At 43.6% G+C, this 19299-nt stretch overlaps 1 protein-coding gene across 1 annotated transcript in view; it reads left to right on the top strand.

Moving 5' to 3' along the window:
* LOC119177103 (alanine--tRNA ligase, cytoplasmic) overlaps window positions 1–19299 on the top strand; it is a 94743-nt gene that overhangs the window by 60271 nt on the left and 15173 nt on the right. Inside the window, exons 16-17 of the mRNA XM_037428489.2 lie at window positions 14195–14335; window positions 14734–14846. Coding sequence (XP_037284386.1) covers window positions 14195–14335; window positions 14734–14846 — 254 coding nt within the window. The remainder of the gene's footprint in view (window positions 1–14194; window positions 14336–14733; window positions 14847–19299) is intronic.

Here is a 19299-nt window from a genome sequence, read left to right as displayed (position 1 = left end):
TTATCCGTCCTGTCATCTTCTCTTTTCTATATTCTTCCAAATTTCCTGGCGGCAAGGGTTAACCTTGTGTGCTTATCCAACCTAGGATAAACCATATTAGGTTATAGTGACGGCGTACTGCTGGCGTTGCGCAGACGTCTTCACATGCTCTGCCACGTCCCCTAGTTGGGCTCTGTGGTCGGTGGTAGGCGCCGTTGTCGAACAGTTTCTTTCATGGGATCACCAAACCTCTTCCTAAGTGATCGCCCCCAGAAAAGGGGGTGCACCGAAGCAGCCTCACAGTTTTCATTTGGTCCTTGCCCTACAAGACACCGCTCATCATCATCATCATCATAGTGTGCAATGAAGAATCAAGACTTGTTGCCAAAATATCATGTGATACATTGGGACACCACAGGAAAAAAAGCAACAAACATATCACCATTTCCAGTTTCAAGATGCCTCACTGATGCCATCTGCGCTGACTACAAAGCCGCCAAGATGGCCAGTGGGGACCTGCTAATAGAAGTCAGACAAAATCCATTATCAGAAACTAAGCAACCTTGTTGCATTTGGGGACAAACCTCTCACCGTTAGCGCTCACCGGACATTGAACATAGTGAAAGGTGTCGTATCAGATGAAGCTCATGTAGACCTTACCGATGAAAAACTTTTGGATGGCTGGAAAGACGAGAATGTCATACATGTGCAACGCATTAAAATCAGGCGAAAGAAGGCAGAACTCCCCACAAAACACATTGTACTGACTTTTGGAGCAAACACACTCCCAGAAACAGTCGCTACAGGCTATCTCACGCTCCATGTTCGACCATATATACCAAACACGAGGCGTTGTTTCAAGTGCCAACGATTTGGCCATGCTTCTCAAAGCTGTCAAGGGCAGCTCATGTGCGCAAGGTGCGCCACCACAGGGCACTCTGCTAATGCCTGTAAGTCTGAGGCTGAGGCCCATTGCGCGAACTGTGATGGTGACCATCCCGCTTATTCTCGCTCATGCCCAGCCTGGAAAAGAGAAAAAGAAATTCTCACAATTAAATTCCAAGAAAATGTCAGTTTCAGGGAAGCCCGACAGCGGGCAACGCACACTTTTCTACAGAAGTCATTCGCCGAAGTGTTGCAAGGGGGGTCAGCGCCACTACGGTTTTCGGCGAAGCCCCTGATGACGCCTGGCGTGCCGAGGCAACCGCCAGCAGACCCCACTGGAGAAGCAGCCCTGGCTACTCCGCCCTCTATGAACATGGCCTTACCAAAGGCCCCTGTGAACCCTGGCAGCAGCCAGGGCACCACACGAACTAAAGAGGTCCCCTTGACCTCTGGCCTGGTCTGTTGGGGGCGAAGGCTTTGTCCACCAAGACAAAGCCTACCCCACGTACACGACTGTCTGGCGCCTCTCCAGAGGCGAACACCACTGACCCATCGGCGCAGATTGCGCCGAAGGAGCGGCGAGAGCCCCTTGATTTCTCCAAGAAAGAAAAAACACCAATTACAGGGCCCCTAAAGGCTCTGTAAAGTAAGTCACTCCCAATCCGTACACACAGCACTACTTTATACCAAATATGAAAACACAAATTATACAGTGGAACGTCAGAGGACTGCCTAGAAACCTCGACAATGTCCAAGAACTTTTAACACAAACACTCACCGAAAGTGCTGTGTGTACAAGAAACACACTTGAAACCAAAACACGCGAATTTTCTCAGAGACCGCATCATCTTCCGCAAAGATCGAGATGATGCAATCGCATCATCAGGTGGCGTTGCTATTATATTAGACAAATGCATAGCGTGTCAAGATTTGCAGATACAAACGACCCTCGAAGCAGGGGCCATTCGTTCTGTTGTCTTAGAGAAACTTGTTACCATTTGCTCAGTGAACATTTTTTCTCATTATCAGTTGCAGAAACAAGAATTTCAGTCTTTTATGGATCAGCTACCTGAACCATATACTGTAAAAGCTCGTTAATTTGGATTTCACGGGACAAGAGAAACTGTCCGAAATAACCGAATGCCGAATTAACGAATGAACAGGGACAACAACATTTAAAATCAAGCTGCAGAAACATACCTTTATTTGTTGAAGTATTTTGTAATTGTCTGCGTTTTCGCGCAGATTCCGGCTGACATCACAATTTTTCTTAACTGTTCCAAATAGCCAACAGCACGCAAGCTGTCCGGAGTGTTCAGGCAAGCGTCCTCTAATATTAACAGCCCCTCCGAGACTTCTCGTGAGGTGCGATGAGGTCGCGGCTGTATCTCCTCGCATAATTCTTTGTCGGAACCGTGATCTTTAATCTCTTGATTGGTCAGGAGACCACTCGTGGCGACACCATGATCAATCGCGATGTAGTCCTGAAAGGTCACATCTGTGGGAAAGACAGCATCGAAAGTCGGGCAGTCATCGTCGGTGGACTTGGCTGACACCTCCTCGATGCCATCGTCAGCTACTGCTGCATGCTCGGGCCTCACAAAACCGCTGTGCCGAAAACAGTTGGCGATGACTTGCGGCAGAGTGTTTTTCCACAGGTGGGCGATGATGTGCACTGCGCCAAGTAAGTCCACTTGATACAACTTTCCAGCTTCTGAGCATAGGATCATTCGCTCTAGCAGGTGCTTGTGGTACTTCGACTTCACGTAGTGAATGATACCCTGGTCCATCGGCTTTAGAGCAGACGTAGTGTTGGGCGGCAAAAAAACTACTTTGATGCTCTTCAGTTCGACTGTACAGTTATTGGCACTGCAGTTGTCAACAACCACAATTATCTTGCGGTCCTTCGACGTGAAGTGCCGGTCCAACTGCTGCAGCCAGCCGCAAAAAATGCCCGATGTCATCCATGCCTTCCTGTTCGCTGTGTACTCGACAGGAAGGCTTTTGACGTTCTTAAAACAACGTGACTTAAGCGCCTTCCCGATGACAAGTAGTGGCAAGCGCTCCGTGCCAGTCATATTGGCGGCAAGAAGCACAGTTATCCTTTGCTTGCACTTCTTGCCACCAATGCACGCGTCCCCTTTGAAAGTCACCGTCTTGTCGGGCAGAGCTCTGAAAAATAGAGCAGTTTCATCTGCATTAACACGTCACGTGGTTCATATGCGGCGATGTGCTCCAGCAGCTTCACATTTCTCCACTCGGTGGTCACGCTTTCGTCAACACTGGCCTTTTCGCCGCACGCACTCCTGAACACAAGTTCGTGTCTCTCTCGAAACCTCGCAAACCACCCTTCTGACGCTTTGAACGATTCAATGTTCATCATTGCAGCGTACTTCTCACCTTGCGCCATGATGAGAGGTCCGCTCAAAGGCAGATGCGCGTTGCGACAGTCAGTAATCCACCGGAGCAAAGCTTCTTCGAGCTGGGGATGAGCTGCGGTTCGCAACCGCTTTCTAGAGGCATGAAACTTCTCGCTTTCGAAGGCTTGTCGAATCTGTTGGTCATTTTTCACGTACGTTCCCAACGTGCTCCGCTTCACGTTGTACTTGGTCATAACCTGCTGTCGCGATTCGCCGTTCTTCAGTGCTTCCAAAATTTGCACTTTAGTCGCCAAGTTCTTTGCGTCATAGTTCTGCCGCTTTTTCGGCGTTGCCATCACTGTAGCGCACGATGGTGGTGGCATGCAAATACCATCACAATGGAACAAAAAGAGAACTCCGCAAGAAGAGATGGTTCCGACAGGACAACACGAGGGAAAATGGCATCAGAGGCGCTGAGTGGAGAAGAAAGAAGATGCGATGCCGACGTTTGGTGACGCTGCGATCGCCCCCACTAGTTCATGATGATGGCGATGCCACTCAGCTTTCGGTTTCACTCCAGTGGTGCCAGCGCTGCTTTATCACACTTTTGTGTAGCAGCAGCCGTCAGCATTTGTCCGAATTAAGCGGTGCGGAGCCGAATTCCGACGAAATAACGAAGGTTTGGTCTTATAGATTAACATGCACTTTGACCGGGACCAATAGAGCCGTCCGAATTATCCGAATTTCTGAATTAACGGGTGTCAAATTAACGAGCTTTTACTGTATCGTCCTTGGCGATTTTAATGCCCACAGCCCTTTGTTGGGTGACTCGAGGAGTGATGCGCGAGGCCGCTTGATTGAGAACTTTATACTTTCCACAGATGCATGCACTTTAAATAAGAAAGAACCAACATTTTTTAGCCTGGCAAACAAAACGTATTCGTGCATTGATCTTAGCATTGTTTCTCCTACGCTTTTACCTGATTTTAATTGGGATGTTATTAAAAACCCCTATGGGAGTGATCACTTTCTCATATTACTGAAGATGCCAAAAGAAAATGAAATTCTACCTCAGGCTCCAACTTGGAAGGTAGACAGAGCAGATTGGGAGAAGTACCAGAGTCTTAGTACTATAGTACCGTGGGCCGAGATTTCGTCTCTAGAAATCGACTCTGTTGCTATGTATTTCGCTGCTTTTATTATTGACACTGCTTGAAATTGTATCCCCCAGACATGTTGTGGTCTCTGCAGTCGACGTGCCCCGTGGTGGAACGACGACTGCAGGAATGCTCGCACAAAGCACAATAAAGCGTGGGGTCTTTTGCGTGACTATCCAACTGCAGAGAATCTGATCAATTTCAAACAAGTAAAGTCTTAAGGGTGAAGGACGCGCCGACAGGCTAGGAGAGAAAGCTGGCAGAAGTTTTTGTCAGGCATTACTTCCTATACTGATGAAGTTAAGGTCTGGAACAGAGTGAATAGGATAAGAGGCCAACAGACACACTCGCTCCCTCTAGTAGACACAGAGGGTAATAGCCTTGAGGATCAAGCAAACTCCCTGGGAGCATACTTTGAACACGTGTCCAGCTCATCCCATTATTTTGATACATTCAAACGATACAAAGAGAGAGTAGAAAGACGGAAAGTTGAACCTAAATGTGGAAAAAATGAGCCATACAACAGACCTTTCCGCTTGGCTGAGTAGCAGGCAGCGCTAAACTGCTGCAACAAATCAGCCCCAGGCTCTTACCGTGTTATATATCAGATGCTTAAACACTTACCTCAAGAAACACATAAAACTCTTCTCTGTCTGTATAACTCCATATGGGCTTCTGGCGAAATTCCCTCTGCGTGGAAAGAGGCCATAGTGATACCTATGCTTAAACAGGGCAAGGATCCATCTTCCGTATCGAGTTACAGACCTATTGCTCTGACTAGCTGCCTCTGCAAATTATTTGAAAAGATGATAAACTGCCGATTTTTACATTTTTTGGAATCAAACAAACTCTTCGACCAATATCATGCGGATTCAGAGAGTGCCGGTCCACCACAGACCATCTCATGTGCATAGAGGCGCAAATAGGCGAAGCTTTCATTCATAAGAAGTTTTTCATATCTCTCTTCCTTGCCATGGACAAGGCATACGATACAACGTGGCGTTTTTGAATATTAAGAAACCTCACACATTTAGGTATACAAGGTACCGTAATTACTCGAATCTAACACGCACCTTTTTTCCGGTTAAGCGAGTTCATAAATTGCATGCGCGTTAGAATCGAGTACGAAAAATAAATAAATACGGTCATTCTATTGCCATCGGCATTCCGAAATGGCCGCCCCCTAAGTGCGTCGGCATGACGCGTCGGCCATTTCTGCCTATGAGTTTCGCATGCAGCACTTCGTACGTGTGCCGAGGAGTTCGTCATCTTGGTGTGCATTAGCATCGATGGCATGGAAGGGCCAACTCCAAAAACTCAACGAGTGCACCATGATGCCGCTTTTAAAAGAAAAGTCATCGCGTGTGCCAAAACGGACGTAAATCGGGCTGCATCGCAGTCGTTTGGAGTTCCCGAAACGTGCGTGCGGGACTGGCGGAAACAAAAGCAGAATATTGTCGACAGCAAAGATTCACGCAAAGGCTTCAGCGGACCACAGCAGGGTCGGTTTCCGCAAATTGAAGAGCTGCTCGGCGAGTATGTGATTGAGCAGTGAGCGGCAAAGCGGCCCGTGACGACAGAACTGCTCCAAGTGCAGGCTATGCAGTTAGCCTTAAAAAAAGGGCTAATGCGGAGCCAGTTTAAAGCGAGCAGGTGCTGGCTAACTAACTTTATAAAGAGGAAAGGTTTTTCCCTCTGAAGGCGAACGGGCATACGCTAAAAGTTGCCGGAGGAGTACGAAGAAAAGCTTCAGTTTTCAGAGGTTCGTCCTAAACTTGCGGCACAACAACGGCTCCCTGCTTGGGCAAATCGGGAATGCCGATCAGACGCCTCTTTGCTTCAACATGCCTGGCACCACAACCATCAAGAAGAAGGGGGCGAAACAAGTTCGCGTGCTGACATCGGGCCACAGTAAAACTAGAGCGACGGCAATGCTCTGTTGCACGTAAGATAGGCACAAGCTTCCCCCGTACCTCATATTTAAACGGAAGACGCTCCTGAAAGGAGTCTTTTTCCCGAGTGGTGTGATCGTGTGGGCCAATGAGAAAAATGGGTGTGCGCCGTTGCAATCGATGTCTTACTTTTTTTTTTTTTTCGTCGTGGAAACCCGGTGCACGTTACAATCGAGGGCACGGTAAAATCGAGTAAATATGGTAATTTGCTAAGTGTAATTGAAAATTATCTCTCCAATCGTACATTTAGTGTTCGAGTGGGCAATGCGTTGTCACGACCGTTCGTGCAAGAAAAGGGAGTACCCCAGGGCGGTGTCCTCAGTTGTACTTTCTTTGTAGTTGAAATGAACTCCCTGCGGTCGTGCATCCCTCGTAACATCTTTTATTCAGCATACGTTAATGATCTACAGATAGGTTTTAAATCCTGTAATCTCTCGGCATGCGAGCGACAGGTTCAGCTCTGTGTTAACAAGGTCTGTAAATGGGCAGATGAGAACGGTTTCGGTCTGAATCCACTATAGAGCTCCTGTGTTCTGTTTTCTAGGAAGAGAGGCCTCTACCCTGATCCCCATATAGAGTTGCAGGGTGAGCGCGTAGCTGTCAAGAGTGAACAAAATTTTTTAGGCATAGTTCTAGGCACGAAGCCCATGTTTATACCACACATCAAGTACATTAGGGAGAAATGCATAAAAACACTGAACATCCTAAAGGTGCTGTCCCGCACAAGTTGGGGCAGCGACAGCAAATATCTGATGAGCCTCTACAAAAGCCTTATCCGCACGCGTCTAGACTATGGGGCGATAGTGTACCAGTCCGCACCACCAACGGCATTGAAAATGCTGGACTCTGTCCACCATCTAGGCATTCGCCTTTCTACGGGAGCTTTTCGTGCAAGCCCCGTGAAAGCCTTTACGCAGACTCAGATGAATGGTCGCTATATATACAAAAATTGTACCTGTCTTTTACATATTTTTTTAAGATAACCACAAGGACCGACCACCCTACATACCCTACTGTAAACAACACATCTATCTCCCAGCTCTTTTAAAACTGACTCACATTGAAACGGCCCTTCTCGCTGCGTGTTCGAGCACTAGCTGTGGACACGGGCGTCCCATTGCTCAAACACCGCGCAATGCCTTCTACTACATGCGCCCCGCCATGGCAATGGCAGGTCATAAATTGTGACACATCTTTCATGATTGAGACAAAGCATGCCCCACCCCTACACGTTCAGATGTACTTCTGCGAATTGGCTCACAAATATACCTATCCTGAATTTTTCACTGATGCATCAAAGACGCGCGGGCGTGTCCTTCGCCGTGGTGGGCCTATCTTTTTCAGATGTCGATATTCTCCACCCTCACACAAGCATTTTTACAGCTGAAGCTTATGCAATACTGGTGGCAGCAAAACACATTAAAGAATCAGAAATAAGTAATGCAGTCATATACACGGATTTATTAAGGGTTGTAAAAACTTTAAGAGCCATCATAAAGTACGAAAATCCTGTCATTGTTTCGCTATACTCTCTCCTTTGTGCCATTTACGCATCGAAGCGGCATGTAGTAGTATGCTGGCTGCCAGGACACCGTGAAATTGAGGGAAACGTACTAGCGGATAAGCTTGCAGCATCAGTCCATGCGAACACTCCGTAGTCATCTGTAGCTGTCCCCGTAATGGACTTGAAACCCTTTTTTGAGAAAAAAAGCTGAGGGATTATTGGCAGCGTACATGGGACAGACAAGTACATAATAAATTACATTTAATCAAGCTTTACCTTGGTGACTGGCCACCAACATCACAAACACGTCGTACAGAAGTAGCACTCTGTCGGTTACGTATCGGGCACACCTATAGTACACACTCACACCTTCTGACCGGTGGTGATCCACCAATGTGTGAGAAATGTGGCGAACCCCTTAGTGTCCTACATATTTTGATACAGTGCAGTGAATCAGATCCTATTCGAAAAAAGGATTTTCCAACATCCTACCGAGAACAAATGCCTCTTCACCCAGCGATGTTCATCTGTAGAGATCCACTTTTCAAACACTATTCATTATTTGCATTTTTAAAAGATGTTTGCAACTTCCATCTGATCTACCGTGGTAATCTGTAGAAAAACCTATCACAACTGGTTGTTGCTGCCGTACATACATTACAAAGCACATGTTTCACGGCCCTTGGAGACAAGGACGCCGGAGAGACATTCGTGCTTTATAATCTCTCTATAGCTTTATCATCAGAACCATTGACCACTAGTTTTCACTCTACACATTTCATGTCACTCTCATAATTTCATTCCCTCTATGTTTACCCACCTTTAGAGTGAGAAATATTAGGCCCTTTTACAGCCACTCATCATACCCATAGCCCAAATCTTTCGTCGCATGTACTGGCACTCTTTGGCCATAACGTGTCCCTTGCGCCAAGGAACACTATATATCATCATCGAAAATTTGATGATGGCTTGCACCTGGACTAACCGATTTTGATTTACAGATGGTCATGTAGTGGTGCCAGCGGTCATCGAGACATCTTATTTTCTGTTTACTGCTGTGCACATCATTGGGCATGTGTTGCAACGAAGGGCAATACTGGGTGTAAAGAAGTGATGTAGGCTCTCTGTGGAAGTGACTTTGCTTCTTGGGTGCATTTATTTATTTATTTATTTACATACCCTAAGGACCTGGAGGGCATTACATAGGGGGGGATTAGGAAGATTTTCAACATGTGTAAAATACATTAAATATTCAGAAGCATCATTATATAAAGCTTAAATAGAAAAAAAAATTGAAAAAAAAAAGAGTACACACAACAGTGGTGATAAGGATAATAAAAACGTATATATAAACTCTGCAAAAGAAAAGGTACGTTAATAAAAATACAATAGGCTCCAGGTAACAAGCGTAGGCACGAATAACACACACAAAAATATTCAAGTAATTCACATAAACAACACCACCACATAACTACATTAATCGGTTGGAACTTCTAAGAACACTTTTACCGCTTTCAGAAAGGATGATGATTCTGTTAGAGTGGCTACATCAGCTGGCAAGGAATTCCAGTTGGTTATTGACAGGGCTAAGGGCGAGTTTCGGTATTTTTTTGTTCTCGGAAATATGGGATTAACTTTGTTAGGGTGATCAACATGGGCTGAAATGTGTGTTGCGCGCAAACTGGGAGTTGCTGTGGAAGAGTGAGTGAAAATTAGATAGCCTTGCAAGTTTACGGCGCGTGGCAAGGGAGGGCAGATTAAGTGGTTTCAGTATGGAACTTACGCTTTCATACGGTGAGTATGACGACGTTATGAAGCGCGCAGCTTTGTTTTGAACTGATTCAACCAGGTAAATTAAATTTTCAGTGTGAGGGTGCCATATTATTGAAGCATACTCTAGCGATGGTCTTATCAGGGAAACGTATGCATGCAGTCTAGTTTCTTTGTTGGCTAGGTATAATCGCCTTTTGAGGATGCCAAGTTTTTTTATTGCTTTAGTAGTGATATGTTCAATGTGAGTGTTCCAGTTTAGATTGGCTGTGAAAAATACCCCAAGATATTTAAAGGATTGTACTGAATCAATTCGAATGTCATTTATGGTGTATGACTTAGGCAAAGAAATTAGAGCAGAACTAAATTCCAAGTGCTTAGTTTTTCCTATATTAATTTCCATCTGCCACGTGTCGCACCACTCGGCCAGCTTATCGAGGTCAGATTGTAAAATGGTATTATCGGTAGGGGAAGTTATTTCTTTGTAAATAACGCAGTCGTCTGCAAATAGCCGAATTTGCGAACTTATGTTACATGCTATGTCATTAATGTATATTAAAAACAAAAGAGGACCAAGAACCGAGCCTTGGGGAACACCGGATAAAACGCTAGTAGGGTTCGAGATGTAGCTATTTAGTTTTACAGATTGGAAGTGGTTAGTAAGAAATTCCAGTATCCATTGTGTTGTATTGTTTTCAAGCTTCAGATTGCCAATTTTTAGTTCTAAACGTTTGTAAGGGACCCTATCAAATGCCTTTGAGAAATCAATAAATATGGCATCGACATGACGGGAAGAGTTAAGCACAGAATGAAGGTCAGTAATTAACTCGAAAAGTTGCGATTGACCTGAGAAATTTTGACGAAAACGGTGTTTTTGTTTAGGAGCAAGTTATTTAAATTAAGATAAGCCATTATATTTGTGAACAGGCTATGTTCGAGAAGTTTGCAACATATGGATGTCAAAGAGATTGGTCTGTAGTTATTGGGCTGAGTATTATCACCAGATTTGAATATTGGGATTATGTAAGCAGATTTCCAGTCCTCTGGTAAGCAACCGGTATCTAAAGATTGTTGAAAAAATAACGCGAGCAAAGAGGCTGAGAAGTGGCTGGTTAGTTTCAAAAGCTTAGCGCTAACATCATCAGGGCCGGGGCTGGTTTTAAGAGCTAAACGATCTATTGCACAAGCTACACCGTGTGCAGTAATTGTGATGGGAGAAAATTGATTAGAGATAGTTAGCTGTGGCAAATTTAGGTTGCTATCGAGCGGTCTCTCGATTGTGTGAACTTCAGAAAAAAAAAGGTTAAGTTTTTCAGCACAGCCGGCTAAGCTCAGGGTGTTGCCATCCTCTCCACAGAGTGCTGGCACCGACTCTTTTCTTGGGATTTACAGTGCTCCAGAACTTCTTAGGGTCAGTTTTGAACATGTTAGGTAGCGTGTCATTGTAGTACTTATTTTTCGCTTCCGAAATTGCGGTTTCTGTTTGTTTGGAAATCTTTTTATATTTCTGCCAGTCCTCCGACGCGTTCGTTCTCGACGCTTTAGTGTACGCTCTCTTTTTTCTATTAAGCCATCTTTTAATGTCACGGGTGAACCATGGATCATCCGCTCTTTCAGTTATTGTAAACACCGGCACACAAAGACGTTCAATTTCTTTTAATTTGTCACGAAATAAGCACCAGTTTTGTTCAGTAGACTGATTGGGAAAGTTAGATATAAATTCATCCGAAAAAGATTCTAGCAATCTGTTAAGCTTATCAGTGTCTGCGCGTGTGTAGTTAAGTATATTTTTTCGGACGTTTGTTTTCTTGGCATGCGGAAGAAGCAGAGAGCAGTGAACTGTCCTATGATCACTTATTTCTTCCAAGATCTCAACTTTAGTGCTGTCGGGATGATTGGTTATTATAAGGTCTAAAATATTGCTGTCATGTGTTGGTTCCTGCACAATCTGTTGTAGATTGTGATAATGGAGAAGGCGCAGAAAGTTAAGCTGTTCACGGCGATTAGGATGAGCAGGGACAGATAAAGTGGACCAGTTGATTGAAGGATAGTTAAAGTCGCCACCAAGTATTAGAAAAGAATTAGGAAACTTGAGGAGAATGGAATCAATGGCTTCCTGAAGAAGCTCAACAAAATCCTGCCGGCAATCAGGGGGTCAGTAACAGGCACCAATTATGCAATGAATGTGATCGAGATATGATGAAACCCAGACAATTTCAAGGGGGGAATCTGAGGGAAGAAACAATGGCTGATAGATTTCTTTTATGGCAATAATAACGCCACCACCTCGACAACCCATTCTATCTTTACGAAACTGAACAAACGGTGATGGAAACGAAAGTTCGCTGTTTGTTACGTCCTCGGTCAACCATGATTCCGTACCTACGACTATATAAGCTGAGCACGTGTACACGAGGGCGCTTATTGCATCAAGCTTTTTATAAACGCAAAAAATTAAATAAAAGTAGCGAGACCGATTTTGACAAGTTTGACATGTGGTGACATGTTTTACTGGGTCATTCAGGAGGGCTTTGTTTATTTTTGACACCATGACAACGCAATCATTTACCGAGTCATAACAGAATGTAGAACCATGCACCTGAAGCTTGTTAAAACGCACTGTATATTTTTCATCGCCTTTACGTTGAGCCTTAGCGTAGTCACGTAACTTCTTTCTGGCAAGTTGGACTTTCGGCGAGAAATCTTCCTCAAGCCAGACTTTGGGCTTTTGTAGGTCTTTCAACTTTGGGGCGCTAAACAGAGCTTCTAATTTTGATTTGAAGCTCAAAAACTTCACTATGATAGGGCGGTTAAAGTCGGGTCGGGGTATTCCTAATCTATGAGCACGTTCGATGTCACCAGCCTCAATTTTCAGATGTGTTGAAAAGAATTTTTTGACTATTATTTCAGGCTCCGCATACCCTTTGTGCTCTTCTTCTGGAAGGCCTTTGATTATAAGGTTATTTCGCCTCATTCGATTGTTCATATCGTCCACGATGTCAGCAAGACCTTCGTTTGTCTTGCAAACATTTTCTTTTACTTCCTGAACAGTGTCGATGACAGTTTCAACGTTTCCTGTCAGGTCCGATACTTTGTGAACGGTGTTTTCTAGGCTTGAGAGGTGGCACTCAAGGCTTGTGATCTGCTGTTTCATTTTAGTTAGGCTGGACGTGGTTTCATCATGACACTTTTTTGCAAGCTGAGAACGTCCTCGATCTTAGGACCAGGATTTGCCTCCACGTCGCCAGCACAAAGCAGTAGCAATGTGAGACACATTTACAGCAAGAGAGTCGAGGGCCTAGGGTTGAGTACACGGATAAGACCTGATCCGGCAGAGAAACGGCTGCCGAAGAAACATTTAGGCATTCGGCAAGCAAAGAACAAACCAATGCGAGCACGATAACTACACACATCAATACCTATGTTCAAAAAGAGGGATCTGCTGGCCACATAAAATTCAGTAGCAGCTATAACAATAAAAATTCATACCTAAAATGGTAGAAAGCAATGGTTAGACAGTTGCCACTTGTGGCCGCAAATCCCGGTGGTTCGTCGCTTCACTTCGGTTTTATGGGTTTGAAGGCGCTGTCGTCGCTGACATCACGTGGTTGGTCAGCGTCACGGAGATGGCACGGTCACGATCGCTTCGGTCTTCTATCTTCAATAAGCAGCCAGGCGGCAGTCAGCACGAAGCGAACTTTGCAATGCTAAAACGGTAGAAAGCAATGGTTATACAGTTGCCACTTGTGGCCTTACTAGGAACAGACAGCAGCAGGAGCTGCTGGCACAGAAACAAAATGTTATTTAATGGAGACTTCAAAGCAAAATAAACTGCGTAACATTAGAACTTAAGGCATCAAAAGTTTTACATGATTATAGCAGTAATCACCTTTAAGCTCGTGCTTGTCAACCTTGGTCCTGCTAGTGTGTATGCTTCATGCACACGTGCTTGCCTCAATGTATTGTAGCAGAGTTCTCCTTGATCATAATTGTTACTGACTTCTTATATTAAGCCATGGCCATGCGTGCTCCTAGGTGCTTAGAGCATCATATGACTAGTTTGCTGAAGCCACATCTGTTCCATCATGTAATTGCACACCTGTTGTTGGGAACAAGTGATGGGACCTTGGCAATCTTTATATTTTTAGCATTAGTCTATGTTTTAATATGTAACTGCTGTCGCAAGTAAAAGAAATATTGTAGTTTAGAAATAACTGTAATGAAAGGTTGCAGTGGTTCTAATATTCTCTGTATCAATTTTGGGGGGATGTAATAATCAGCATGGTGCCTCAATGAATCATCACACGTCCTACCTACTGGCTCATCCAGTGAATGTGCGTTGAAGGTGGCTTCCACAGATATGAATTACTCACTATAAGACCCCAGTGTTTCTTGCGGAGTTATGGCGTGATTTTATTTTGTTACTACATGGTACTGTATAATCACCCCTATTTCTGATGGGTTCTGTTACAGTGACGTTGACTGTTACCATGAACATACTGTTAAACAGCTATCTAGTTTCCTGGTGACTAGCTACGTTTTGAAATTACCATGTTAACCTGAATGCATGTAATGTATTATGTGCAGAAGCCGATGTCACCAGCAGAAGTAAAAGCCACTGAACAACATGCAATTGAAATGATTTCAAAGAATGAGGTCGTGTACGCCAAGGATTCACCTCTTGCTCTTGCAAAGGCCATTCAAGGACTAAGAGCAGTTTTCAATGAGGTAAGCATGTACTTTTCTGACAAATGCATTTTTTTTTATCATGGGTTAATTTCTACTGTTTGTATTTATTCGTAGTGTGTTGGAAAAGGCCCTGCAGGTTCTTATGACTTTTGACCTTTCGTTAGTAACTGAAATGTATTGCATTAAGTTATTTTTTTTGACATCTCTTGTAATCTCTAACTACCACTGCTGCCTTTTGGTGTAATTTGGTGCATTCACACAGTTTCAGTATACAAGTACCTCATGCGTGTATCCTTTGGTAGGTTGTGATTACATATAGTCACTGCTTTACTGGCAGCTACGTGCTAAAGCTTTGGAGACGAGTTTTAATGGAGTGCTATCACTTGAGTGAAGTTGCTGAGTGTAGAATGACTAACAGTGCATTTTTTTTTTTCCAGACTTACCCTGACCCTGTACGTGTTGTCTCTATCGGCGTTCCTATTACAGAATTGCTCGAAGACCCTTCAAGTCCTGCAGGATCTCTGACTTCCATAGAATTCTGTGGAGGAACGTGAGTTCCCACTTCGATTTGTCGTTCTGTTGTTGTTGTTTTGAGCTTACTACAATTTTCAAAATCCTTTTTTTTTTTTAAATATTTATCTACAGCAAGAAATGCTTGTTATGACTCCTTCTGTTCCAGAATTCTCTACCGAAACCGAAAGGTTGTGTGGCATAGCATTCATTAAGGAGAGAAATATAAATTTAAGGGCTCGTTTTTTGTTTTTTGTTTTTGTCAAGCACAACATTAATGAGAACAAACAAATAATGATGCCAAGGAAAGTATAGAGGATGTTAATAGTAGAAATTGACTTGTACATTACAATTACTACTAATAAAATTCCCTGTATTTTCCTTGGCATCATTTGCTGTTAGTTCTTATTAATAGCACTCAATGTATCAGATATTAGCGGTCCCTGAAAACTGCAAAAAAGTTTTATGGCTGCCATGAAAGCTTACTTTCAAATATATAGCATTCATAATCCTTTAAAACATTTCCAAAATGATCTGACGTGACCTTTGAACGATTGCATATAATAACTTTAATTATATAAGTACATTTAGTAGAGTATTTCTGCTGGAAAAGGTTAACAACAGCTATCTTAGTTTCATGTTGTTGCAATATGAAAGAGAGAGAGGAAAAAATTATGCGGAAACACGGTATATGGTGAAAGTATCATTCTTTGAGCCTTTTGTCTATATCACTGGTATGGTGCTAATTGCATAAAGTAGTATAATTTTGACAAGTATTTTAATTGTACTTAGCTGCTAGCAATTTTTTGCACTTCACACCCAGCTGTTGATGTTTATGCTTGCTTGCTCAGCTTCTTTAAAAACAAGTAATAATATGTTATTTTTAAGCAGTTCTCATGAGCGGCTGGTTGGTGGTAGGTCTCAAGTAGGAAGAAGATGTAGAGATGCTGTCACAGCTAAAGGATTAGCCAGGCTTCGCTTGTCTTTTAAATTGCAATGCCAGTATTTAAACGTACGATCTGTTTAGGGTTTTCTCCAAAAATTTCAGTGGTGGACATCTTGCGGCTCTCAAGTGGTGGGGGGGGGGGGGGTGAGGGAGTGGATTACACACACAAATATATGTTATTTCATATTTAAAATGGCCGTCGTACTCCCCATGCCACTGCAAGAAAATATGTTTTCTGAAGTTAGACTGCACTTAAAGTGACACAGGTGATGCCACTTTGTGTTGTTACGCTTTTTGTTAGCTTCACGCATTTGTGGCCGCACTGCATATAGAGCACGCTTTACCAAATAGTTTTCTGGTGTAGCCGTGTCTTGTGCTCTTTATTTCTGATGCCGATGTGTGCTTGCATGGTTTGTGCAGTGAAACCATGAGTGTCCCCCAACACCGTTCAGGTTTTTAAAAAATTTAATGTGGACAACTGTGTCATTACTACTGAGGTGATGTCATATTAGGCGCTGATGGAAACTCTCTGAGACCACTGTGACAGTAAGAGATATTTGGAGGTCTACTTGTCATGCGCTTTGCCGTCTTGCGCTGCCGCCCTGAGTTCGCATGAACGTAGTCTTCAGAATTAGCCGATTAGCTATGGCAATGCTACAGCGTGTTAAATGCAACACAAATGAATGCAATAGCATCACATTGTAATGTTATAGAGAGTAAGGCTGGCAGCCAATTCTTTTGGATCCGATATCGCCGAACTTCTACAAACCCATATGTAAGCAAATACAGCTGCTCCAGGGAGGAGTGCTTTTTTTACAGTCTCTTCGCATTGAAAGCGGACTGATGCTTGCAAGATGACACGTGCTTTAGCAATCGCGACCGCACCCTTAAAATAAAAGTTCACTGTTGCAACACGAGTGATCCCTCACCTCCTCGCATTTTTTCACGCTCGTTCAAGAAGGATGGTATTATTTCTGTTTGAGCATTAGACGGCAGTTCTAACACGCAGGGTATGCTATCGTATGCGCCCTCCAGGCAATAAAAATGGACCGCCTCATTTGATCTTAGCTGCAGCAGCGCTCGCGCGCATTTACCTGCTCGTAAAAGTTATGATGTGCAGTGGCATGTTGTCTGTTTGGACTTGTTATGAAACATGGTGGCAATGGCGAAAATCCGTCTCTATGTAATTGCTATCACAATAATATCGCAGTTTTTACCACTAAATAAGTGTTTTAGCTGAGCTCTGCCTTCAGTGCCCCTTTTGTTTAAATTGTGTGTTTACTCTTTAAATTTTCGTACCGAACCTACATATAGTTACATCCTCTTTATAACAAATTTGGAGAATTCGTAGCGTAATAGATGCACCTATGAAAAAAATTCAGCCAGTGCTACAGCTTATTGATATAGCTGAATGTTGCTTGACAGAGAAATGCACAGCTCGGAGCTGTCAAAATGTGTGTGTGTCATTAACAAACTGTGTTCCTTGCTTTTCACACTTCTTCTGTGCTCCTTTTAATTTTGCCTGGTGAAATATGGTTCTCTGGCTATCATAAACATCAATCTGTATAAAATAATGGCCTTATGACTTTATCAAAAGGGCAGCATTACATCAAGAAGACGTGGGATTACCTGTAAGATGGCACTTCTGAAAGACTGATTTTTTCTTACAGCGTTCCAGATGTGTACAATTTTATCTTCTTGTAGTTCACATTCCTGCATTAATAATGTATTACCCAATACGGTCAAAAGGGGTGATTTAAGTGCCAAATTGTACCTCTCGGAAATGAAGGGCCAACAGGAGCGTAACCGGAAATTTTTTTTCCAGAGGGGTGATTATACCATACTTTATGTATGTTCACTATATGCCGTATTTACTTACATAATCCTCGCACTCACATAATTCTCGCACCCCCAACATCGCCCGACAAAAATACGATTTCTTTTTTTCCTCGAGTAATTATCACACCCCCAAAAATTGCCGCAATAATGTCGTCTGCTTGTTCCAGCCACTGATGATGATAGCGTGTGCCATCTAGTGCCATCTCCTTAGCATAGAGCGTACTATTATTGCACCGAAATTCAATCCAATTAAATTCAAGCCAAAGTGGCAAGTGCGCGTTGCGGCGTGATTTGTATGTTGTGTCTGTAATCTTGTTACGTTATGGGGCGATACGGAAGCTACACAGCTGCCTTCAAGTTGAAAGTGATTGATCATGCACTAAACAGCGGCAACAGGGCCACCGGTAGGCCTTCGGAGTGGACGAGTTTTGTGTTCGCTACTGGTGATGGCATCTGAAAGCCAGCAAGACATGTTGGGCCTTCCGTGTGCCTAAGACTGCGATTGATGGTGAACTTTATTTCTTCTGAAGGCAACTGCAGACGATTTTGTTAAATGGCCATCAGCCCAATACTGACGTCCTTCGCTTACCCAACGCCTCCTCTATTTAGACGCCTGCCGCATGAGAAGAAAAACAGCTGCCACACCCTTTCCCTCTTTCATTTTAGAATGTTCTCGGTTGCTAGCGTCACCTGTGGTGGATGGTGCTACAACGCAAAACTTTGCACAGCCTCTGAAACAGTGGTGTACAGTTGCAGGTCTCGAACAATTCTTGATTGACGCGCGCCTATGGGCCACAGATGAAAAACGCTTAGCTGGTACCGTCCGCCGCCGTGATGATAGTGTCGGTTTCGAGCGCTACCGCGCGGCGCTTGTTTAAACTGAAGGCAGAACAACTCCGCTGGGAGTGCCAGCCATTCCTCAGGCATCTTTCTAGAGGAGGCGTTGGCTTACCTTTTGCGGACTCCTGTTGAGCAACAAACGCTACCGCTACGCCCGCAACGCCCTCAAGCTTTGTATATGGTATTCTAATTCTCGACTATTTGATTGCGCCTTTTGTGTCTGCGCCTTTTGTGTCTCAAATAAATCTTGCCTTGTGTTGAACCTGTGCTTTTATTGTTTTGGCATGAGAATCCCGACCTGCGGCCACTTCGTTTTCTTTTTCGCTCTGTACGTTTTCGTGGAAAGTTTTCCCCGTGTAATTCTCGCACCCGCCAGCTTTGCATCTGTTTTCCACAAAAAAAAAAAAAAGTCCGAGGATTATGCAAGTAAATACAATATATATATATATATATATATATATATATATATATATATAATATGCAAGCAAAGCTGGAAAATTTCAGGGAATATGGGTTGAACCCGTGGCAAGCAAAATGCCTATGGCAACCAAGAAAAGTGGTGTACGGTAAATCTCGCCATTGGGTCACATTGCCCCTAGTGCCCATCATTAGGGGGACGCTTTATTTTTTATAATAAAGTGTAGCCCGAATGGTTGCAGGCTGTGTGAACTTTTCTTCTACTGACCGATTTCGTTTTTTATGTACACTGGCTTGTTTCTATACTGCTGAAAGTTAAGAAATCTTGAAGAGGCCCTGCAATGCTTTTCCAAGTAATGACTGAATGACTTCATTAAAGGAGCAAACTCTATCACTTGCGTAAAAGGGATAAACCCTATAACTTGTGTCCGATATTTTCACTGGTTTTATT

This window comes from Rhipicephalus microplus, chromosome X (genome assembly GCF_043290135.1).
Source record: "Rhipicephalus microplus isolate Deutch F79 chromosome X, USDA_Rmic, whole genome shotgun sequence".
NCBI lineage: Eukaryota > Metazoa > Arthropoda > Arachnida > Ixodida > Ixodidae > Rhipicephalus > Rhipicephalus microplus.
This window is presented reverse-complemented; position numbering and strand designations above follow the sequence as displayed.